Source organism: Microtus oregoni, unplaced genomic scaffold (genome assembly GCF_018167655.1).
Source record: "Microtus oregoni isolate MIOR12 unplaced genomic scaffold, Mior012 000002F_ref0000024, whole genome shotgun sequence".
In the NCBI taxonomy this organism is placed as follows: Eukaryota; Metazoa; Chordata; class Mammalia; order Rodentia; family Cricetidae; genus Microtus; species Microtus oregoni.
Genome location: NW_024543061.1, coordinates 70,538,205 through 70,562,166, shown reverse-complemented (window position 1 = coordinate 70,562,166; position 23,962 = coordinate 70,538,205). Strand labels below are relative to the sequence as shown.

Sequence of the window (23,962 nt, the reverse complement as noted above, 5' to 3'; positions counted from 1 at the left end):
TCTATTTTAATACTTGCAAATGCATCCCCATATTTAGTAGATGCTGTTGCTTGTCACAGTTGTAACTTTTCAGTCTGTTTAATCTCTGTGACTTTTTTAAACTTTCCTTTTATTTATTCTTTCTGTCTTTGACATCATGCATTTCCACCCGATTTATTTCCCTGTCCCTTCTTATTCACCCTATGCCCTTGCAACCACCCCTCCAAAAAATATAATATAATATAATATAATTTAAGAGAAAAAAAGAAAAGAAAAGGGGGGAATTCAATCTCATCATGGAAGCTGTAGTGACACAGTAAATCCCATTGTTCACATGTCTATACTTGGAAGTGTGTAGTACAGAGTCATTGGTCTGGTTTGAGGCCTCTCTTTTCTGTGACCTAGCAAAGCTGGGCCCTGACTGGAACTCCTCTTGGATGTCCTGTTGTTGCCCTGTGTTGTGTTTATTTCGGGACTAAGTGGCCGGGAACCACCAAGCAGCTCTCTCTCCCTCCTACAGTTCCCCACACATACTCTTTCAGCATCAGCTCTACTGTACTGCCCAGGCATGGTGCAAGGATCACTCTCCCAAGTGCTGCAGCTAATGAGAGGTAGGAACAGGTTTCCCCTTTTTAAGATCTCAGGGTCAGCTCTTCCACCTGTTTAGGGATTGATGGGTGTTGGTGGACTAAAGGATGGGAGGATGAGAGAGAGCATCTCTTCCCAGCCCATGTCACCACATGACAGATAAGTAATGGGAGCAGTTCTCCCATACTCACAACTGGCTAGTTCACACATATCTCCTCCAACAGGGTTGGTTCTTTTGTGCTGCCTAGGTTCAGGTCCTATTTTCCCTTGTGCTGCAGCTGGTGGGGGGGGGGGCGCATTCATATGACCTCAGGGCCAGATCTTCCACATGCCTCTGGTGTTGATGGGCAGGAGTGGGGAGGACACATCTCCCACACCCATGCTGCTCTATGGTTATTTTTACATATTATCCATATCAAATTTCTCATCTCCATCAAATATCTCACTAGGTTTCTATTGGGAATGGTTCATTTCCTTAAAAATAATAAATTTTTGAATTTATTTGAAATAAATTTGAATAAATAAATTTGAAAACATTCAAAAATAAATATCATTATATTCTTGTATACTTTTCCATCTTTTGGTAAGGTTTTTGCATAAGTTTCTAATAGCTTTTTTTTAATTTACTTCTAAATATTTTTGTCTTATTCATGCTGAAAGTGTAGCTTTACATCTCTTACATCTCCTTAACTAGTTACTATTTGTGTAAGTCTCTATTATTTGATTTGGTTCATATAATTTGATTAATTTGCTAACTTACTGAAGTATGACTGCTGATGTTAGGTTATGACTGGCTTAGTTGGTTGTTTAGCTGTGATTGGTGGAGTACAGTTACTTTGATTTTTCTATTTGTATCTTTATAGCCACTTATTCTAGATAAGTTATATTTGGCTGACACCATCAGAAACATGCTAATGAGGGAATTAATATCTGACCCATTTTCCTAGTCCTACTAGAAGTGACCAAGGCATGAAATTATCACCAAGACCCTGACTGGGCTAGGGTCATTTGAAAGTTTGATTTGGGCTACAGAGTACTTGCAAAGAAGGCTTGCTCATTACATAGATGATGAAAGCAGACGTCAATCCTTGCAGACTGCCCTAAAGTCTTTCTGCCTTACACAGTCTGCTCAGCAGAGCTGCTAATGGTGCTCTACCTAGGTTCTCCCAGATCAACCAAGGTTATAGAAAGGAAAGTATCTAGTGCTGTCTGGTGGTCTAGCCTAAGAATTGACAAACTCTCCTTCTGCTCAGTTGCTTTGGCCATACGTATCAACAGGGGAAGGAAATTTCCCAGTGCATCATTGGTGCAGATCTTGTTATTTGTCACAAAACATACTCGACTTTTAGAGCACACACTAAAATCAAATTCTCTATAATTTTTGCAGGTTATTTTTTATCAATTGTATAGATGCAGAAAAGGCCTTTTGACAAAGTTCAGCTTCTTATGTCAATTCAAACCTTTGATAAATCAGAAATATCAGGAGCACATGTCGGTATAATACATGGCTTAATACATGACAAACCTACAGCCAAAATAACAGTAAGTGGAGATAAATTGACATCATTTCCTCTAACATCAGGGATGGGACAAGGGTCTCTGCTGCTTAATGTAGTGCTTGAAGTCTTAGAGGTAGGCCAAGAAAAATAAATAAAAGGTTTGTGCTTAGAAAAAGAATAAGTCAAATCATGTTAGTTTGCAGATGGTACGATTCTGTTCTTAAAAGACACTAAAAATATCATCAGAAAAAAAAGAAAAAAGAAAATTCTTGAATGTAAGAAACATCTTCAACATTCAACAGGACTCAAAATCATAAAAGATTCAGTAGCTTTTCTAAATATTCATAAAGAAATTGTGATTTCTTGAGAAATCAGAAAAACAAACCTATTAACAATAGTTTGAAAAATCAAAAATAGAAATAAACATAAGTATATGTAAGACTTCTATAACAAAAACCGTAAAATATGAAGAACTTATGAAGGAGAAAAGACATGAAAAAACCCACTCCCAGGCTCATGGTTGACGAGAATTACTGTCATGAAGTGATTGTGTCTCTCAAACTCATCTCCAGGTTCAATTCAGTTCTGATATAAACACTAAAACCACGTGGATACATATGACTTGGTTTGGAATAAATTTTATTCTGTTTCCAAGAAAACTTTACAAGAATGTGGATTAAATTATATTGCATATTGAGCATGCATTAAATCAAAATATTTATAAAAACTCTCTACCTTGATTCATCCTAATTTTATGCACAGGTATGAAAAATCCAACAAGCATAAAATACTTGGGTTCAAATGTATGAAAATGATAGCATGCAGAAACATTCTACCAACTCAGGATGAAAAGGTAGTAATATTGTGAGAGTTAAGTAATATTGAACTAATCCTGGACCTCTCTTGTCTATGCCCATTGCCTTAAGAACTATTTAAATATGCAGTTGCTTACAGATGAAATGGTTTTTATTTTTACAGGGTTCGATGTAAATAGTTTTGCTTGGGATATATGCAATGCAGTTCTTTGTCTTGTTATATGAGAACTCTGGAAATCTGTAATGAAGAAAAAAAAAGTTAACATTTAAAAAAGAGTAAGGATGTTTAAGGTTATTTTTATCAGCTCAGAATGTGTGATAACACTTGCTTGAGAAACTTACTAGCTAAGTGATTTGGGGTTTTGTGTATTTGGTATTGTTTTGTTGCCCTACAGCAAACTTTCACAGCTCTGAAGTACAACATTGCATAAAACTCAGTTGATTCCTCACTGGCCACTAGTACTAAGACCAGAGAATGTATTCTAGCTGTGGTTTTGTTATTTATTTCTTTGGTTTTTTTTTTTCACCTCTGTCACAAATGCCTGGGTTGCTTTTTTGTTTGTTTGTTTGTTTGTTTTGCTTTGCTTTGTTTTGAGACAAGTTCTTGGGATGTAGCTTTAGCTGACCTGGAATTCACAGAGTAGGCCAGCCTGGAACTCAAAGAGATATACCTACCTCTGTCTGTCTAGTGCTGGCATTAAAGGTGTGTACCACCCATGTCTGGCCAGAAATGTTTTTGATAATATGTTGGTCTTCCCTATTTGGTTAAGAAGTATGACAAAAGAAAAAGAACCAAAGCAAAAGTACAAGAGGCATTTATAGATGCTGAGACACATGTTAGCTCATACAGAAAACCCAGAAAAAAACAAGGTGGGAAACATAATATATACACAAAATATCTGAAAGGTTAAAAAAAAGTACCCTACAAGACATTATGAAAGAAACAAACAACAGCAACAAAATCTCTCATGTGCTGTTCATGTTGGTCAACAACTGCTAGGCGTTAGGTCTGCTCTTAGGTGCGGTTCGTATAGATTTTTTTTAGAAGGGGCAAGGATCTGGGAGGAGTTGAGAAAAGGAAAACTGCAATAAGATTACACTGCACAAGAGAAAAATCTATGAGTTAACCCAGGCTACGAGGAGAGAGCATAAACTTAGTCACTGTATAAGTCTTTAGAGTACATGCTTGTGAATTAGAATGAGATTACAGAAAATAGTTGTTGAATATTTGAAGATGATAAGAAAAATAGTGGAATCCATTAGAAGAGCAAAAATGGACCTGCTGTGTTCTCAGGCCATGCCTGTAACTGAGACCACCTGAGCACGCATAGACGCATCCGGTGTTTTCTATTATCTTACAACAAGGGAAAGACAGCAAAGAAAATTTTCTTGGGGTCTCAGGTATACAACTTTCATGTTACCTGAACATGAACTTGAATGTTATAGGTAGAGCAATCCTGTTTTTCCTTAGGCATTTTTATATGTTCTCAGGCTCCGCACAACATATTTGAACTTCTGAGTACCTAGCAGTGATTTTTCAGTACTCTTAGCTAGAATATATACATAAAAATATGCCCCCAAAACCTTCTTCAATAGCCAGAAACTTACAGATCTTTTGAAGGGCTTGAGCCATCCTCCCATAGCCAGGCATCCCGTGTTTGATTATAACGCATTCCAATCCAGAAATACATTTGACTGGAGCTCATAAAATTCTGCTTAGAGGCAGAAAGAACAAGATAGCCAAGTCTGAATGTACTTTGAGATCAACACCCATTTTAAAAGGCATTCAGAAAAAAAAAAAACTCAAATTGAAATCTTTTTGAACTTCTGATTTGGGAGGCATAGTCACATGTTTTAAAATTTTTATTTACCTTTGTGGTAAATGACTCACGTGGAAAAACACTACAAAATCTTGCTTCTTAAAACTTGAAAATTGTCATAAAGAGCATGAGACTCCATGGAGCACCAACCTCCTTTAGGAAGATCGATGATCAAATGCAACCCCAATGAGAACACCTTGAGAGATAACTCCCATACTTATAACCTCTTTAATCTGAGCAGACCACGGAGAGTGTGAGAATTTCTTCATAAGAATTAAATGATTTCCAAGAGGAGCCTGGTGATTCAGACCTGTAATCCGTGGTGCTCAGGAGACTGAAGCAGAGTTTCATTTTGTTTGAGAGTTTAAAGGTAAGCCAGAGATATGTACCTCTGTCTCAAACACACAGTAAAACATTTTTTAATATTATTTTATTTTATTACTTCAAAAAAACCAATCCAAATTCCCACTTTCTCCTCTCCTTCCACTCCCTCCTCACACCCTCCTCCCCACTCCCCTCCTATCTAAAGAGAAAGCAAGGCACCCTACTCTGTGGAAAGTCCAAGGCCCTCCCCACTACATCCAGGTTGGGAATATGGCACAGTGGTAGAGTATTTGTTTGGCATGTCATTACCTAGGTTTACTCCTCTACGAAACACATGATAACAACAATCATAATCTAAGTGATTTTATGTTCATATGATCCAATGTTGGTTCTACATTACGTTCCAGAAAGATGGCAAAAAGTCATATAACACATGAAAGAGATTAAGTATTCTGTTCCAATAAATAATAATTAAAAGTTTTTCTCATGGTTCTTTTGGGAAAGTTAAAAGCCTACTAATTCTAGAAAGTTAAAAGCCTACTAATTCTAGAAAAGTTTTGGGAGCTGCACATTAGCTCCTAATTTATTCAAAAATTACCCCATACTACAAATCTTTGATGCTTATTTTAGTAGACTTTCTAAGAATAATTCAAGGTATATCAAACTGAGGATCTCAGGAAACATCACAGTCTACTTGGTGATAAAGACTTTCATTAGAGTGCTCAGCTCAGCTGGGCAGCACATGTTCATAGGTAATAAAGAATGTAAGAAACAAAAGTGAAGTACATACCATTTCATTTCTAGTTTTGAGATAAAGAAGACTGGAATTCTTAGCAGCACAGAAATCTCTGCTCTCTTCCCAAGATTTTTCTTCTTTGGAAATGAAGTAACAGTTACATTGATATCCAACCCACTTTTCTAGGCAAGCACAGCATTCAGAAACTAAAAGACAAAACACATCATTACAGATTCCAATTTCTTTGATGCTACTTGATATTCAAAAAATATTTGCTAACTATTCATTTTTTTCTTCAAATACTCCTTCAAAATATGTTATACACACCACATTTTGATACTATTAATCCAAATACTCTGCTTCGTGGAGAGGACATTCTAAAAGTATATTCAAAATTAAATAATTTTCCATCCCTAGTTATGTTTAAAGATAATGAGATGAAAAGGAAAAGGAAATCTCCAGCAGGTAGCAGAGAACAGGATGGAGTGGTAGTCAGACGATGACTTTGAGGAGGTACCCACAGCTGAGCATTGTTGTGAACACAGGACTAATAAGACGAAACTGGCTTACAGGGGAGTCCCCTACCAATTCCCTGAGTCAGAGAAGGATACAGTACTTTGAAAGAATTCTTGCATGTACTGGCTTTTTGGGAGCCTAGTCTGTTTGGATGCATACCTTCCTAGACCTGGATGGAGCGTGGGGGGGGGGGGGGAGGTTGGACTTCCCACGGGGCAGGGCACCCTGAGTTCTCTTAGGACTGGAGAGCAAGGGGGAGGGTGGAGTGAAGGGAGTAGGAGGGAAATGGGAGGATGAGAAGAGGTGGAAATTTTTAATAAACAAAAAAGAAAAAAACATTAAAAAATAAGGATAAGTAAACCAAATAGCTTGAAGACTGATGGAAAGATTGTGGCTGACAGTGTCTCCTCAGCATCTCTCTTCCTTTGTAATAAACATCATGACACATAGTAAGCACTCGAATCTTCATCACATAAATCATACTAAATTCAAATAAGAGAAGTTAACTGTATGATCAGAGAGTTACAAACTTGAGAAGCATTTGAAAAATAATATTAAAGTAGAGTTGAGGGCTTTTTCTTGAGAGTAAGTAATGTTTATAATTACAGAGATACCTACTCTGTATTCTGAATCACAGAAGTTCAAGAGAGGAAAGAATATGAAAGGAAAGGTTACTGACAAACAAAAATGAGATTTTCTAGAATATTTATTGTCATTTAATTCTATTTATTAATTATTCATGAGCACTCCTTAAGAAACATGTATCTGCCATTTCAGACTGTATCTTCTCTTTTCGTAAAATTTACAAAAATGTTTTGCTAGACATTATACCTGGAATCTTTCCCAGAGCCCATCCATGAGAAAAATGGTACCCAACTTGGTGCAATGGGGAAGTCATACAGTCCTTCAAATGTAGAATATGGTAGCTCTTTTTCAAAGAACAGAAATAGGCTTTTAATGGAGAATGGAAACCCTCCTATTCATCTTCTTCCTCTCTTTGGTTTCTAGCCATTACATGAAACGCTCTGCACCCAAGCATGCTTCCACCATGATGCATTGTCTTGGTATAGGTACAATATGACCAAAACTTCTAAAACTATGAGGAAAAAGTGAATATCTTCTTTATGCAGTGTCTACTTAAAGAACTTCTTAAGTAGGCTAACACACACAATTCAGTGTAATTTTGTTTTCCTTAGATTGCAGCACAATATAATGAGACAATTTTACTGAGTGCAACCATGTTATTGTACATGAGAGTGAACCACTCTGCCTTATCCTCTATTAATTATATATTTTTTAATATTTATTCTTATTTATTATGTATACAATATTCTGTCTGTGTGTATGTCTGCAGGCCAGAAGAGGGGAGCAGACCTCATTACAGATGGTTGTGAGCCACCATGTGGTTGCCGGGAATTGAACTCAGGACCTTTGGAAGAGCAGGCAATGCTCTTAACCACTGAGCCATCTCTCCAGCCCCTATTAATTATATTTGTGAAAAAAAATGGAACCTACCTTCTTCGACGGAAGTTGGAGAAGGTGTTGGTTGAATACTCTGTATAGTAAATGCTGTAAGACATTATTAAAGATTAGTTTGACATGTATTTATGAAATCAAATATTATACATTTAAAAAATTAAATATTCATTATTAAATTAGTTCATTATAATTTTGTTTTTTTCTATAGATTTGCATAGAAATACTTACAGTTTTTCATCAAAACTCCCAAAGTAACCATCAACAAAAGACATTTTATCCCAAAGATCACAGACATCAGCCTCCACAGATTTATCCTAGAAACTATAGAAAAATACCAAACATATAGATTAATAACTAACAGATTAAAATAAAAACATAGAAAATGAAGTTTTTAAGAAGAGAAAGAACCCAAATCTTTTTTATGATGGTACAGATGTCTCTCCAGTGAAACACTGGGGAATGAAAACGTTGCTTCAGAACTCCACCCAACAGCAATCTTTTGATGTGATGTACCTTATTCTTTGATGTGGTTATTCATACTTATTTTCTGCATCATTAAAATCATTTGCCACTAACTCTTTAAATCTGCAGTGAAATTTCTCTCTACAGTAAGAATAGATCAACAAGCATTCATGGTGCATAGTGGGCTTGCTAAACAGACAATTCTTTTCCTTTCAGCAATATCATGGATTTAAAAATTCTGATTTAGAGAGATGAGAAAAATAAAGATTGCTCACAATATTATTTTCTTATGTTATAAAGCTAGTAAGTGCCTGACAGAAATCTAACAGAATAGTGTCACAATCAGAGTCTGTCATTTATCATATTCCCTCGTTGTCAGGAGAATACCATCACTGAATGTGTTCTCTCCAAGTCTGAATGCAGACCACGCTCAGACTAGTGACTTGCAGAGGTCTGCAGGAAAACACTCTGGTGTGGTGAGAAGTTCCACAATGATGTATGGATTGAGGATCTGAGTTCAGTTCACAGCACTCTGACTTGATACAAAACTAACCTTTGACTTTCTGCTTTCTCAACAATACTATAACTCATATCCAAAGCCTCTTGCTTATTGCTTGAGACATTTCCATATTAGATGACTCTCTCTTAACATTAGATTATTATCAAAAAATAACTGCTGCCACTACCAACAGTACGAGGTTTCAGTGAAGAAGCCACAGCACAGAAAACAAATTTATAAATCTGCAAGACTTGTGTCCTTATTACTTGGCATTCTTTATTCCCGTAGTAGAAACATGATGCTGATGAGTGAAACAATTTAGTTTCAGTTTCATTCTAAATTTAACAAAAACCACACCCTAACTCAGAAAAAGTTTGCCTACGGTTTAGCTTCATAAAGTCATGCTTAAATTCCAAAATGTGGAATCAAGAAAACAGAGAATGCAAAAAGCGTTGAAGTATGGAAAGTCTAAAAATATCCAATGCTGATTCTGTACTTTGTGTTTTATTTTTATTAAAGCCGGCTCTGAAATTATTCAATCTGTGAGTCATCATTTCCGGTTATTATTTTATCATTGCTATGACGGGGGCACACGTACCTGCCATGAGAAGTGACGGTCCAAGGCTGATTCAGAGGAGATGTGTTTATGCTTAAGAACGATGTGGATCTCAGAGCTCAGCAGGAAGCTAGGGAGGAGACATTAAGCCTTCAAAGAGGAAGGGACATAGTGTGCTGCGGTGATGCTCTTGAATCCTCTGTTGGAATCACATGCAGATGCAGAGTAGGATGAGCAGTAATGCCGCAAGCTTCTAATGTGACCCAGCAACCAGAGCACAGGAAATTCTCTCTGTGACTTTGTCAAAAAAACACCACAGCGAAAGGAGATGGGAGGGAACTTTTATCAGTGTGTGAACATCAAAGTTGTCTCTAAAAACTCTGTTTAGAAAATAGAGGTAAGATGTACAAACCAATGGCAAATTCCCTTAGTATTATAAAATTCCACACAGAATTTCTACTTTTATAATAACAAATACTTATTGATTTTGTGTTCAACAAATTTTAAAGCATATATTATGTGCCAAAATATTTGTTTATGATGGTTTAATAAAGAAGATATCAAATTGGATAGTGAGGAACCTAAGAGAGATAGTGTTAACTTGCCTAAGGCTACTTAAGCTTAAAAAGCTCACAAAAAAATTTGTTTAAAACTAAGCCCTACCTGCATTTGCACTTCCTAGGTTGGCATTTGTCTCCTTTAGTACAGACTGGTTGGAATATCCATGTCTTGCTCTGTGTTTCTGATCCCTGATGTGTTAACCCAGTCACAGCAGGCAAACTCAGAAAGAAAGAAAGCAATATCCACTACCATTATGCTCTCCCGACCCCCACCTCTCTCCCTCTCTCTCTTCCTCACTCCCCAGACACGTAGTTTTGACCTTCCTTTTAAGTCTTTCTAAACTCCCAACTCTACTTGAGTATGTTTCCTTTTTGTACACAGACAACTAAATTGTTTTCACACTATGGCGCCCCTCCTACTTACCCCCACTAAATCAGTTCATCTGCCCAATCATCTCAATTAAATATTTGGTGAACTCTGGCCAAATAATGTCTGAATGAACCCCTGTACATCTGATCTTTTTTTTTTTTTCTCTTAGAACTGCTAGAAATCTTGGTGCTCCCACAAATGGCAATCCACAGTGCTGACTAATTATCATCAGGCTGACCTTTATGGACATATCTCAGAATTTAATATAGCTCGGCAACACTGACATTAAGACAAAAAAAAAACATAGACACAGTTATTTATCTCACTTCTCAGAATCACTTAACCATCGCAGGACCTACTTCAAGTAATTGGTTAAGAGAAAGGACAATCTCAATTGTGTTCTGCCTTCTTCTCCCTGTGTTAACAGTACCACCCACCTCAATCCTTATATATATTACAAATAAACTGTATACCTAAAACATTTCTCAGAACTTACAGAAACACCCAAACTGATACTCAATGGGATATTGAGTTTTACTGTATCTGTTTCAGATAGTTATGTATTCTTCCAAATGCTCCATTTTCCTCCCTCTGCCCCCCCACTCTTTTAGCCACTGCCATTTCCAGAGAACTAATTCAAAACCATACATAGTTCAATAATATATATATATATATTTAACCATGACCATATAATGTCTTCATTCATATTACAGAAAATTGTTATTACTAAATATTTTGTTAATCTAAAGAATTGTTTTTTAAAGAAAAATAAGGTAAACAAAAACTTTTACCAATGTTTATCAGTTTTTGTGTAAATGATTTGCTTCAATGGGGGAGAATTTAATACATTATATTCCAATTTTAGTATTTGACTCATATGCTTTATTTAAATATACATGTATATATGAATTTGTATATGAATGTATATATTTTTAATAAAGTATTTTGACATTCCATTCTTTTACTGATGAAAAAGTTGTCATCCTCAATAGTATTTGTATGTAAAGAGAATAAATGTACCCAGCAAAAAGAAATTCCTCCTATCTTTGAACTTTCTTCCTGGAGCTTAAGATTCTGATATCATTTTAATTAAGCATCCAAGTTCCTTTTTGTGATTAAACCCTTCCATAGAACATTTTAAGAATTCATTAAGGCTGTTCTTTTTTTTTTTTTTTTTTTTTTTTTTTTTTTTTTTTTTTTTTTGGTTCGAGACAGGGTTTCTCTGTAGCTTTGGAGCCTGTCCTGGAACTAGCTCTTGTAGACCAGGCTGGTCTCGAACTCACAGAGATTCACCTGCCTCTGCCTCCCAAGTGCTGGGATTAAAGGTGTGCGCCACCACCGCCCGGCAAGGCTGTTCTTTCATCAGCTTTTTCTGGACTTCTTTAGGGTCCTTTAGAAACAGCCACCCATTACCTCCTATCCAGATGAGGAAGTATTTGACACAGTTTAAATGCATGCCCTTCTAATTTAACACCACATTTTACTTGACCTCTGATATGATGCCTAGTAATTTTTAAGTTATACTTTGGGAGCTTGATTTGTTGTTTTTTTTAACAAATGAAAAAAATATCATTTTACACTTTCAAGTCAGTTTGCAGATTTAGTCATGGTTACTCACCAGAGACATTACACAGTACACTACCACGTTTCTGTACTCACACTGAATTAAAAGTACCCAGAAACACTCTTCTCACAAAAGCTAAGAAGAAAACAAAGCAGCAGCCTTCACCCCGTTCAGGCATAGTTTACTCACCCTGGATGAGAAGAAGTGACAGCATGCAATTGTCAGATATTGAGGTTTCTTCTGAGCATCTGACCCTGTCTAAGTGACTACTTTATACAAAAGAGATGTCTTCACTGAAATATCCAGGTGAATATGACATAAATATAACATATTTTAAATAAAAATATTCACATTCTTCTTGGTTGCTTAGGGTATAAGAATGTTTACGCCAGACTAGAAAAGCTATGCAACTTGTTTTGCAATTTCAGTCCCTAATGTATACTTTTTCTAAATATTATATTAGTACACCACAGAGGCCCTCTAAGCAAATATAAGAACTTCCTGAGTGTGTTGTAGCTATGGCTCCTCACCTCCTGGGTAGCTGAAAATAGTTTAGCTGTGGTGAGTTTGGGTGAGTCTTTAGGTCATCATTGTGAAACATCACAGCAAGATTGGCTGATTGGTCAGTTCTTGACATCCAAAGTTCAAGCACTTCCATAGATGATAGGTAAGATTCCCTTTCTTGTTCTTTCAGCAAATGCCTACCTTGTTACTCTCTGGGTAGCTGTCTGCCAAGAAACCTGAACAGAAAGAAGAGGGAATGTGACCAGGAGACAGATTCCTTAACTTAGAACAAAATGCACACCAGGCCCCAGCCGAAGACTAAGAATCAGTAAGACCCTCTAAAGGACTCAGTGTACAGACTTTGGACACTAACCTTCCCTTGGGGAGTGAGTCTTGAACACTTTGCATGTTTCTTTCTTTTTTCACTTTCATTGGGTTTTCATGAAGCTCCATAGAAAGTCCAGGGGAGAAAGAAATTGTCTCAACCTCCTAAATGCTGAGATTACAGGCATGAGCTGGTATGCCTGGTTTCAAGACAATGGCCATTTACCATTGACTACAATGAGTTTGGAGACTAACTCTTTAAAAATTATTTAAGTATGTGTGTGTGTGTGTGTGTGTGTGTGTGTGTCCACATGAAAACCATTGTTTGTGAAGGCAATGGGGTGTCATATTCACCTGAGGCTAGGGTTTTAGCCATTGTGAGCCACCATATTTGGGTGCTAGGAACTGAGCTCAACTCCTCTAGGAGAGCAACAAGCACTCTTAACCACTGAACATCTCTCTAGGCCTGGAGATAGGCTTTTAAAGGACCTCTCTGAATTGTGATATGAGCCTAGCCACTGTTTGTATCTGACTCCTTCAACAGCTCAGTCACACTCCATGCACATAAAAGGCAGGCCTGACACATCTCACTGTACAGTGCTAACTATTTCTAACTACAGAGATACCACCACCTGAAAATAACAGCTCTTGCCTGCCTGAGCCATAATGTGACCGTGTGGTCTAGGGGAGAAGTAGCGGGTGATTGACAGGAGGAATGCTATAGCTTGAAAATAAGAGGCTGCTGCAAAAGGTTTTAAAAGGGGTTTAAGCATTGTCACTGACCATGTAGCAGTAGATGCAGGAGGGAAGAAAGAAGGGCCACAAGGGAGCATTGCAAGTGTAGTTGTGGTTGACCATTATCATTGTAACTGCAACAGTGTTGTGATTCTGGCAAAGCATGGCCACAGGAAACAACATCAAACTTGAGCCCATGAAAATATTTTCCCTATAAAAGGGAAGTAAAAATAAATACCAATCACAAAGATAACCCAATGAACAAGAAATATTCTGTGGACTGTAAATAACACCCACTGCCTCCATGGGATCCTTTAACTATCTTCTCTTTGAGGACTCAGAGGTAGGCATGGAGATAATGAACAGACAAAAGCTGGAGAAAGATTTGAAAGAATGCCGTGCATAACTATATGATGTTAGTCATAGTTCCTTACATCAGAGACAAAAAAAAAAGAGTTTAATGAATGCTCTGATAAAAGTTGTAATGTTGCCACTGACTTAAAAATAAATATGGAATCACTGAATTCAAGATAAAGGAAGTTCTTTACCTCCTTCCTGGGTTCTCATTGGATTCCTGTCACCAGGATTGGAACAGAAAAATTCCAGAACAGGATTTTATAAAAAGCTGTTCATATCAGATGAAAAGAAATCTGATACCTGGCAAAGACTATTAAAATATGAACTTTCAATTGTAGTCTATTATCAACCCAAGTTTAGCAGTCAGCCATGTGTCTATGCTATCCCATGATAATTTAGCATGAAGACAACCTTAGAATAAAAATTTATTTTGCAAAAAAAACTTATTTTGAAAGCAGAAATTTTGTCTTTCGTTTTTTACACTTTACAGTATCTCATAATTTTATTACTAACTGAAAATAATTTTCTATATCATTAGTATACTGAAATGCTGCATGCATATATGGTGTGGTGATTAGACAAAGTGAGTTTTCAATATGAAAATGGTATTCTAATTTAGAATTACAGGAAACATACCCTAATCAAGGTACAGTTTTGTCAGCAAAGTCAAGAAATAAAGTAAAATCAAGCTAAAATACACCAGTGATTGCTCTTTTACACACAATATTCCCTCACCATATCTTTAAGGAAGTAGAACTCAACATGAGTAAACTATATTGTGCAAGATAAATGTGAAGTTATTGTCAAAATTTGGGGGGCAAAAGCTGTTTTAAGGTTCATATTTTTCAGAGGCAAGAGATGAAAATGTCATGTTTAAAAACACTAACCTAGAGGTAGAACTGCCATGGCCACTCAAGACCAGCTCAGGAAAACTGAAGCGCCGGACATCACTCTTTGCCTGAATGTTCATAACACGCACTATCAACAATAAGCCTCAAAATGTCACACTGCAGGAAAAATTTTATATAGGGAAGGACACGCTGTGTTTATCAATTTTTTTTAAACAAAGGAAAGGAATGTCTTAGCTACTGTGAAGAAACAGCACAGCAATTTGCTCTGGGAAGTGATAGGGATTTACTGAACTTGGCTTAAGAAACTTCCTAGGATATCAAAATAATCTGTATTTTACCAGTAGTTGCCAAATTTATTGAGTATTAGTTAAGATTGTGAGTTTATAATAAATAAATATTACTTCAAAGAAGAAAATTGTAAATAGGTTTTGAAACCAGTCATTGGTAAGCAGCTGTAGGACTGAGGGAATTGTGTTGACACAGAGACATGTGTCGATGAATCAATAGTGAGAGGAGAGATGGATACAGTTGTGATAGTGAGATGAAGAGCAGTGATGACTATAAAGTCTGCAGGTTGTCCTCATTATTGTATCAGTCACTAAAACTTCTAAAGCAGCTAAGTTAAAATAAGTGTTTAATAATCACCTAGTTCTAGTATTTTTAAATGCTATGTAAGACACAATGAATAGAAATTTAAAAATTGGCAAGTTTGATTTTTAAATTCAATTACATTACATGAAAACATGGCTTAAACTTTCGTCCCTAGTTATTTTTCTCAGGGTATTAGACAGTAGAGTGAACTGGGCAATATACTAAAATAAATCTGATAATTAATTCCAACATTTTTAAAATCATTTTAGTTCTAATGTGGTCAGATGACTCATGTTCTTTTGTTACTATAATATCTCTGTTTTCAGTTAACAATACTTTTTGACACTGTAAAATGCACACATACATGCATGCACACGTGCACACAGATACACACACAGAAGTGTGCTGAGTAGAGACAATAGTGTTACTTTACATAGCTCAAGCTTTTTTAAAAAATGTTTTCTTTATTATTTTTTATGTGTACTGTGTTCTGCCTGCATGTACACCTGCAGGCCAGAAGAGGGCACCAGATCTCATTACAGATGGTTGTGAGCCACCATGTGGTTGCTGGGAATTGAATCCAAGATCTTTGGAAGAGGAGTCAGTAAACAGTGATCTTAACCTCCAAGCCATCTCTCCAGGCCCCATAGCTCAAGCTTTTAAATGACAAATGGTTTAATCTGAACTCATCAGCTTTATCGCATTTCATTCAGAAACCATTTATTACACTCTTCTAAAATGCATGCAATATGCAATAAATATGTTAGCATAAACATTGACAAGGAATAACACTAAAATGTATTTGAATATAATTTTATTTAAGCAGAGGCAAACATTTACAATGTTTTCTTCAGAAAATAAACAACCAAAAGAGAAGTTTGAGAAGAAATGTTTCATTTTCATATCTTTTGTGAGCCCTTAGAATTAAATATAATACTTCTTGCAGATATATTTCAGTTTATCTGTACAATTTTCAAGAAAACAAATTCCTTTTGATTTATAAGATGCACAGGAGTCTTTCATATCAGTTCCAAAACCACAAAACCTAAAATGAAACAAATTACACTGTTATCAATAAATTACGTGGCATTCAAATCCACACGATACTACAGAACTGTTACCCTACATACACAATTTAAAAATGCAACCTGTGTGATTTCCAAAACCTGTAATTCATATTGGTAAAATGCTAATATACTGCAAAATTATCAACTGCATATGGAATTGTAAATATTAATTAACATTTCAACTAAAGAAAAAGTGAGTGGGGAAGGGATGCCAGTTGGTTGTCAGGTTAGAAAAAGAAACTTAAAAAAAATAGTGAGCCTGTGAATAGGGCTCAGATTTGTAGCTCAGCATGGGAGCATGATGCTAGCAAGATCAAAGGCCTGCCTTGGATCCATGACACTGCAATTAAAAAAAAAAATAGAGCAAAACGAACTGCATAACTCACGTAATTAAAAGTTGCCAGCGGTATAAATATATATTTTGGCACCACAGTGTTTAGTCTCATGGTGAGTCAAATATTAAACACAAGAGGCCATTAATAACATATTGCAGATGACCTTAGATCTTATATAATGTAGTCATTGCTCTGGCAGGCCAGGGGACAGAATGTTAAACTGAGAATTGTTCTTGAGATTTAGAACTAAAGGACATTGTGTTAAATGAAGGTGTGCCAACTTATTTTTAGACAAATAAAAGGATTGCCTGATCATCTAGCTAAAGTGTCATTTCCTTAATGTTCGCCTCTCTCTCTTCTAGTAAACTGAGAAACCTTCCTGATGGGGAGAAGTAGTGGATCCAAACCTGGAAGGAGAGTGTCAAGACAAGCCTGTGAGGATAATGCTCATCTGCCTGGGAACTGTGTCCAGGATCAGTTCTAGGAACATCGCCCCCAGCTGGTACTTTTTATGAAGTGATGAATGAGCAGAGGACTATTTACTATTGCTTTTTGCTTTATTATTCAGTTTGTATAGTGTTTTAAAAGTTAAACAGAGAATATAAACAACTTTTAATGTAAAAAAAGAGTGGGGGTAGCTTTGCCTCCCTAAAAGTTTCTAGCTTGCTTGGGTGGGTTTCAATATGCATGTGTTTCTGTTGCTTTTTTCCAGAATGAGGAAAGTCTAACCTATGTCTGTCCCACTTTCAAATATTTCATAGATATTTCATGTTTGGATCCATAAATTCACATTGGAGAAGAGGTTTGCCTTGTGGTGAGTCAGAGATCTAATCAACTGAAAATTGGTGCTGGGATAGAATCAATCGCTTTGGTACTTTTAGAACAATGTACAAATATGTTTGCAAATGAGAAAGCTGTAAAACTCGGGGAGCAAAGAGGCAAAGTGTTTATTATGCTATCCCAACTCCTTACTTCTAGTGCTCAGAATCTATCTGGAGGTGGAACTCTTAAGAAATAACTCTGTTGAAATAGGTCATTAGGGTGAGCCCTGGTGTGACTTGCTATCTTCAGAAGAGGGATTAGTGAAAAGACAGAGGAGGGCTAGCTCTAAGCTGAGGAGGACTTTGGAAGGTGTACCTGCTGACGCTTAGGCTCAGACTTCTAGCAGGGAAACTATGAAGAGATAATAAACGCCTTTCATTTCTGCCACATAGTTTCTTTTAGTTTAGTATGGAAGTTAATAAGAATGTTTTCAAGCAAAAATCCCTCCGCATGTGGGGTAGGTATAAAAGATTGTTTCCTCAGTTCTCTCATGCTGCTGAAATTGTGTCCACAACCCTCCATTTACACCATAACTAAATTAAACACCTGATGCCGTGTGGGTACTTACGTTTCAGAGGACAGAACTGAATCGTTTTCCCACCGCCACTGTTTGCTAGTTCCATTATAGTAAATTCCAACCCAAAAGAAAGAGTCCAAATGAAAAAAATCCTGAAAGTGAGAAAACAGAACACGTAGCGTTCTCATCATTATCTCATCACATGCCTTTGAAAAAGTCAACTCACTCTGTATATATTTAATCTATGTCTGAAGTCTGCAGTCTCACTAAATGATGGTGTATTATAAGACACATCTCATAAATGTTTTACCACTGAGCTACTTTCTTCAACTCATTATATTCTTCTTTTTTATTATTTTATTTTGAGAGAGAGAGTCATGGTAAGTTGTACAGGCTTGTCCTCAACTCACTTTGTAACCCAAGCAGGTCTTGAATTTGGAATCTACCAGCCTTGTATTCCCAAGGAAATGGGATTATAGGCCTGTGCCACCAAACCCAGCTTCAATATATTCATCATGAATGAAATTCCAAATATTATTTTACTATTTTTATCATTATGAAAAGCATAAGTCTACCCTATAGTTTGCACATAAAAACTGAAACAAAAGATAGAACAGTTTTACCCTTCAGCTATTGAACTGGTAAAAGCGTAAGCAAGAGTGAGTAGCGGTCAGTTTGACCCTATTAATCCCTCTGGGGATCGCGCACCCTGCAACTCACATTTGAAGCAACTTACCATCTCCTCTTCGCTAATCCTTATGAGACTGGAATTGAGAGACAAGCAGGCCAACTGACTCTCTCTCCAGCTTAGATTTTCCTTGGAGAAGTAATAACAACTGCATCTAAACCAGACCCAGTTCTCTGGGCAGGGATGATAAAGTCCTAGGGAAGGAATGTCTGTCACTCTCCTGAAAAAGTTCAGAGATTCTGATGTTGCTTTTTACTTGTTTATAACAACGAACTTGTATACTTAAAATACTGTAATGACATCCTATAAAGACAACTAAAATAATCATATTAAACTCTGGGCTAAAAACACACACTTTTATCATTTTTCTATGAACTTTTAGACTTTTTCTATTTCATAAATATACATCTGCTGAGACCTATCCATCCTCACTGCTGAACTGTGAGTTTTCCTAAGTCTATGGCTCTTGGAGTGGAAACACCCCTTTACATGATCATTAGATTCTCTTTCTTTTTTGAAAAGTTTCACTTCCAAAATTTGTTATCCCATTAACCCTGTTCCCATATAAAACCATGGAATCCTGCAAGATTGTTTATGCTGTATCCAGAGATATAGAATAACACCAACAATATTTGTGTATTATGTTACAGTTTGCTATAAATAAAACCTCTGTTCCATATTAACGCTAGTTGTTAAATTTCTGGGGCTATATCATTTCTTTTCTTACTTACGCTGAAGAGTGTTGCCTGTGAAAACTCTGTCTGCTATTCATGGAGTTAATATAAACAATAAATGTGTTTTCTTGATTGAATCTCTGCACAAAGGCTAGGAAACCGACACCTACCTTTTGGGCTGGGCTGTGGGACTTGTTCTTTCAGAAGATACTACAAAAATAGTCCACATCATAATTAGTTCTATCTGTTATAATGATACGTAACAGAATTAATAAAAGGCCTCTGTTCTAGAATAGTAATAAGCAATTTTCTAGAAAATGTTTAAAAGACTGTGGTGGCTTTTTTGGTTTTTTTTTTTTTTTCTGGTGATGGTACTTGCGACCCACCCCAATGTCTCATACACAGTTGTGCCCACAGTGAAGGAGGGATTTTGATAAGTTGCCGAAAGCCTGGCTCGAAGGAGAAAAGGGAGAAGCACTAGGGACACTCACAGTTTGCAGTAGAAACAGTCACCGCTACAGCTACAGCCATCAGGAGAAGGCTCATGGCACCAAGGAGACCAGGGAGAAGGGACACTCACAGTTTGCAGTAGAAACAGTCACCGCTACAGCTACAGCCGTCAGGAGAAGGCACATGACACCAAGGAGACCAGGGAGAATGGACACTCACAGTTTGCAGTAGAAACAGTCACCGCTACAGCTACAGCCGTCAGGAGAAGGCACATGACACCAAGCAAACTAGAGATGGGTCTCCACGGGAAAAGTGAGAAATTCTCTGAGAACGAGAAATCAAACAGAGGGATCTAAGCCAGTTGGCAGCAGCAGTGAGGTAATGGACAGACAGAGTTGCCCCAGGGCCTATTTTCATCAGCATCACTTATAGGGTACTTTGATCAGCAGAGCATCCCAATTTACTTCTGAATGTCATAGCAAGTCTGTTAAATATTTTTCTCCCAAGGTTTAAAGAAAATAATGGCATATGAGTAAAAGTATCTGAACAACCGAAATATATTTAATTACTAAAGGTCACATGACAAATTAGTGTATCCGAGATGTTCCATGGAATTAGTTTATATGTCTTTAATTTAAAACAGAATTCAGTACTCAATATAAGAAATACAAATACCACAAGAGAAAAGTAAGCCAAAAATCAGTGAATAATTCACAATTTGTATAAACTAGGAACTGGTGTAAAAAAGCTTTTTTATGTAGCAGTTATGGTTAAAATAATCAATGGAACTGAGCCTGTAATTACTATATTTGATCTCCAAACCCTACTCTATCACTCCCTTGAGGGTGTGTGGGGGGAACTAAACAGGAATACAAGTTGAAACCTAGATGGGAAAAGATTGGTCTAGACCTGAGTTCTCCCCTGTAAATGTGATTACATTCTGAATTAGGAAGCCAACGGAACATCATTTGACCGGTCCATTTTCCCTTCGTATTTTCTGACTCTTCTTTAACCCAGTGAACATGTACCACAGTTTACAATACAAGGATGAGACTTTAGAGACAGAGCTGAGAATGAGGGGTGGCCCCACTGCCAGCATTTCCCTCTGCATCTGCCAGATTAGAATAGACTCAGCTAAGTGGATTCTACCTCCTCTCTGCGAGCAAGTGGCCTGGGTCCAATTCACATCTATAATAAGACTCTAACTTCACTTTGATCTTCAGTACCACACAGCAGCCCACTTGCTCTTGGTCAGCTTATCACATCTATTTTTGCTTTGGTTTGTTTTATTTTGCTTTGTTGCCAATATTCCATTTCAAATACTCACCACTGGCTGGATGCAATTTTCCCTTGGGAGCATCAGTGAAAAATCAACAGACTCTAAGTGAGCATTCTATAAAAGCAAGTGTCAAACGCTTATGCTTCACTGCAGTAAGTTTTTGTTTTCTTTTCATGTGGGGGTTAGTTTTTAGACTACCTAAATTCCCATGGAAAATTAATTTTCTTTTTACTTTCTCTGTTCTAGCAGTGTCCTTCACTGGAAATATGCCTGTGTTTAAAGATATAAGGTAGGACTGAATAAAGGTGGGATTCTGATTTCCAGCATTTAGCCACTCAAGTTCAGGTGTTTATTTATGTATTTATTGGAATCTTTGAATTGGCTTCTGCAAATTCCTAAACTCCCTTCCTCTATGTAAGCTTGGATTTTCCAGATATTTAGGTCTAGAAAAGGAAAGCCTATGAAAATCAGAGGAGCATCCCAGAAATAAGCTATAATCTATAACTACATTACCAACAAAAAAAATCTTAACAAATATTTGATTTTATCTTTGCTGATATCCAAATTGTTTTGAGTTTCATGTCTGAAAGAAATACATCTGTCTTTTTTTGTTTCAGGATATAACGAGATTAAAGACTCAAGTCTCCCTGGTCCAGAAACCCACCAGCCTAATCAAACTCTCAGTGCCCTAAACAAGATTGGAAAATCCAGTACCATAGAGAGCTATACCCTGTCATTATTTTACACTTTAATTCCTAAAATGTTGTAGTCAGGGAATTCAGTCCCAGCCTTTTTCACTTCTCAAAAGTTGATTTTTCCACTCAACTCTCACTTAGTGATGTGGCATTCCCTTCTGTATGCTGTGAATACCATTGGTTAATAAAGGATTATCTAGGGGCTGCACAGGAGGTGGGGAGTGGGGGGGGAGTAAACTAAACTGAATTCTGGGAGAAAGAAGGCGGAGCCAGGGTGAAGCCATGTAGCTCTACCAGAGACAGATGCTGGAACTTTACCTGCTAAGCCACAGCCTCGTGGCAACACACAGATTAATAGAGATAGTCTAATCTAAGATGTGAGTTAGCCAGAAATCCACTTAAGCTATTGGCCAAACAGTATTGTAAATAATAAAGCTTCTGTGTGGTTATGTCATGGTCTGATCAGCCAGGAACAAACAAGCAGCCTCCACCAACAACTTAGTGAAAAGTCTAGCGATCCAGATCACTCTTTAAATTGTTATGGTATTGACCATGTGGTCTTTCTTATGGTCTAAATTAAGTTCATACTTCATTTAAGTTGTGTATTTCTAATGAGATTCAGAAAGAAAGAAACCTTTCTGCCACTTTTGTGTCTCCCTAGTACATAAAAAACCTTAATCTTAACCTAAATTTTCAACAGTCGCTCCATATTCACCCAATAGAGTATCATACCTTCACCAGAGATGTCTTCTGCTGTGTTTTTGTGCTTCTTATGTTTTTGGTGCTTTTCCCTCTGCTCAATGAATGATAATTCATTTGAATGAAATGTATTCTTAACATTTTTCTTTGTTTTGCACTTCCGCTGGGATTTCACATTTAGGGTAGAACAGGTCATAGGCATTTCACTCATCTTCATAAACAGAAAAAAAACTGTGTGGGAGAAAATGCAAATATCAGCATATTTTAATTTGGGGACATATATTTTAGTAAAAATGAATAAAGTAATTAATTCCAAAATATTTTGCGTTGAAGAATAGTTATGCACGTAAGGTTTTATGAAAGCATGTTTTCAACTTCAAAGTTTAAAATAAATGTAGACATGTTACCAAAAATTTAAGCAAATGAAATAAGATAATTTTTTTTGTTTATTAAAGATTTCTGCCTCCTCCCCGCCACTGCCTCCCATTTCCCTCCCCCTCCCCCAATCAAGTCCCCCTCCCTCATCAGCCCAAAGAGCAGTCAGGGTTCCCTGCCCTTTCTGAAGTCCAAGGACCTCCCACCTCCTTCCAGGTCTAGTAAGATGAACATCCAAACTGCCTAGGCTCCCACAAAGCCAGTACGTGCAGTAGGATCAAAACCCAGTGCCATTGTTCTTTACTTCTCAGCAGTCCTCATTGTCTGCTATGTTCAGCGAGTCTGGTTTTATCCCATGCTTTTTTAGACCCAGTCCAGCTGGCCTTGGTGAGTTCCCGAAAGATCATCCCCATTGTCTCAGTATGTGGGTGCACCCCTCACGGTCCTGAGTTCCTTGCTCGGAAATAAGATAATTTTAGAGAAGTTCAAAGCCATGTTTTATATTCTAAAACATTCTGGTACTGAGACTCTAACCCACCTTTCTAAGCTATTCAAGTGCTTTACCAGTGGGCTACATTCCTGGCCCTTGGTCTTTTGAGACAGAGTCTCACTATACAACTAGACAGGCCTTGAACTTCTAATTCTTCTGCCTTTATTTCCAAAGAGTGGAGTTCTAGACATGCACCTGGCCAAATAAGTTCTTAAATAAGTGATAATGGATAAAGAAAATGTGGAACATTTACACAGTGGAGTATTCTTTTTTTGAGAATTCTCTTTTTAGGTCAGTAACCATTTTTAAATTAGATTATTGTGTTTCTTAATGTTTAGTTTCTTGAGTTCTTTATATATTTTAGATATCATCTCTCCGTTGGATGTGGAGTTGGTGAAGAACTTTTCCTGTAACTGTAAAGTAAAGAATAATTTTGCTACAACCCAGACCCAGAGAGCTCTGTACCAAGGAGGTACCAAGGGGAGATGCATGGATCTCCCTGGGAAGGGGAAATAGAGGTGATCTCCTGGTCTATCTTCTGAAGATAGGTGGGCAATGGGAACTTGAAGGACTGGGTTGTGGAGTGGGCAGAGAAAGACAGTGCTGACAGAGATAACTGGAAAGGGGGCTTTATGGAGTCCGGTAAAAGCCTAATGCAAAGGAAACTTCCACGAGTCTACAAAGATGGCTCCCGTTAAAACTCCTGGCAGCAGTGGAAGCATAGCCTGAACTTGCCACCCCC

The 23,962-nt window shown here is 37.1% G+C and overlaps 2 protein-coding genes across 2 annotated transcripts; both read right to left on the bottom strand.

The window, feature by feature from the left end:
• Nucleotides 1-2,757: 2,757 nt before the first annotated feature.
• Nucleotides 2,758-14,657, bottom strand: LOC121436427 (natural killer cells antigen CD94-like). The gene is made up of 10 exons (XM_041636289.1): nucleotides 14,575-14,657; nucleotides 13,379-13,541; nucleotides 12,473-12,507; nucleotides 9,316-9,403; nucleotides 8,905-9,052; nucleotides 7,985-8,077; nucleotides 7,793-7,846; nucleotides 5,816-5,967; nucleotides 4,490-4,593; nucleotides 2,758-3,119 (listed from the first exon to the last, which is right to left on the bottom strand). The coding sequence occupies exons 1-10, from the start codon at nucleotides 14,655-14,657 to the stop codon at nucleotides 2,999-3,001; spliced, it is 1,041 nt and encodes a 346-aa protein (XP_041492223.1). The 3' UTR covers nucleotides 2,758-2,998.
• A 1,361-nt stretch (nucleotides 14,658-16,018) lies between these two features.
• Nucleotides 16,019-22,566, bottom strand: LOC121443597 (killer cell lectin-like receptor subfamily E member 1). Its single transcript, XM_041645418.1, has 5 exons — nucleotides 22,389-22,566; nucleotides 19,902-20,006; nucleotides 18,607-18,806; nucleotides 17,922-18,022; nucleotides 16,019-16,174 (listed from the first exon to the last, which is right to left on the bottom strand). Exons 1-5 carry the CDS (start codon nucleotides 22,564-22,566, stop codon nucleotides 16,054-16,056), a joined length of 705 nt encoding a protein of 234 aa, XP_041501352.1. The 3' UTR covers nucleotides 16,019-16,053.
• Nucleotides 22,567-23,962: the final 1,396 nt, after the last annotated feature.

What these genes read in the sequence shown, in the direction of transcription:
- LOC121443597 (XM_041645418.1), bottom strand. Translation starts at nt 22,566, where the DNA reads ATGAGTGAAATGCCTATGACCTGTTCTACCCTAAATGTGAAATCCCAG. An exon ending in AGAAGACATCTCTGGTGAAG is followed by an intron (nt 20,007 to 22,388) that starts GTATGATACTCT and finishes TCTCGTTCTCAG; the next exon opens with AGAATTTCTCACTTTTCCCG. An exon ending in GACTGTTTCTACTGCAAACT is followed by an intron (nt 18,807 to 19,901) that starts GTGAGTGTCCAT and finishes ACAAGTAAAAAG; the next exon opens with CAACATCAGAATCTCTGAAC.
- LOC121436427 (XM_041636289.1), bottom strand. Translation starts at nt 14,657, where the DNA reads ATGAACATTCAGGCAAAGAGTGATGTCCGGCGCTTCAGTTTTCCTGAG. An exon ending in CATGGCAGTTCTACCTCTAG is followed by an intron (nt 13,542 to 14,574) that starts GTTAGTGTTTTT and finishes TCCCTTTTATAG; the next exon opens with GGAAAATATTTTCATGGGCT. An exon ending in GCTACCCAGAGAGTAACAAG is followed by an intron (nt 9,404 to 12,472) that starts GTAGGCATTTGC and finishes TCTCCTCCCTAG; the next exon opens with CTTCCTGCTGAGCTCTGAGA.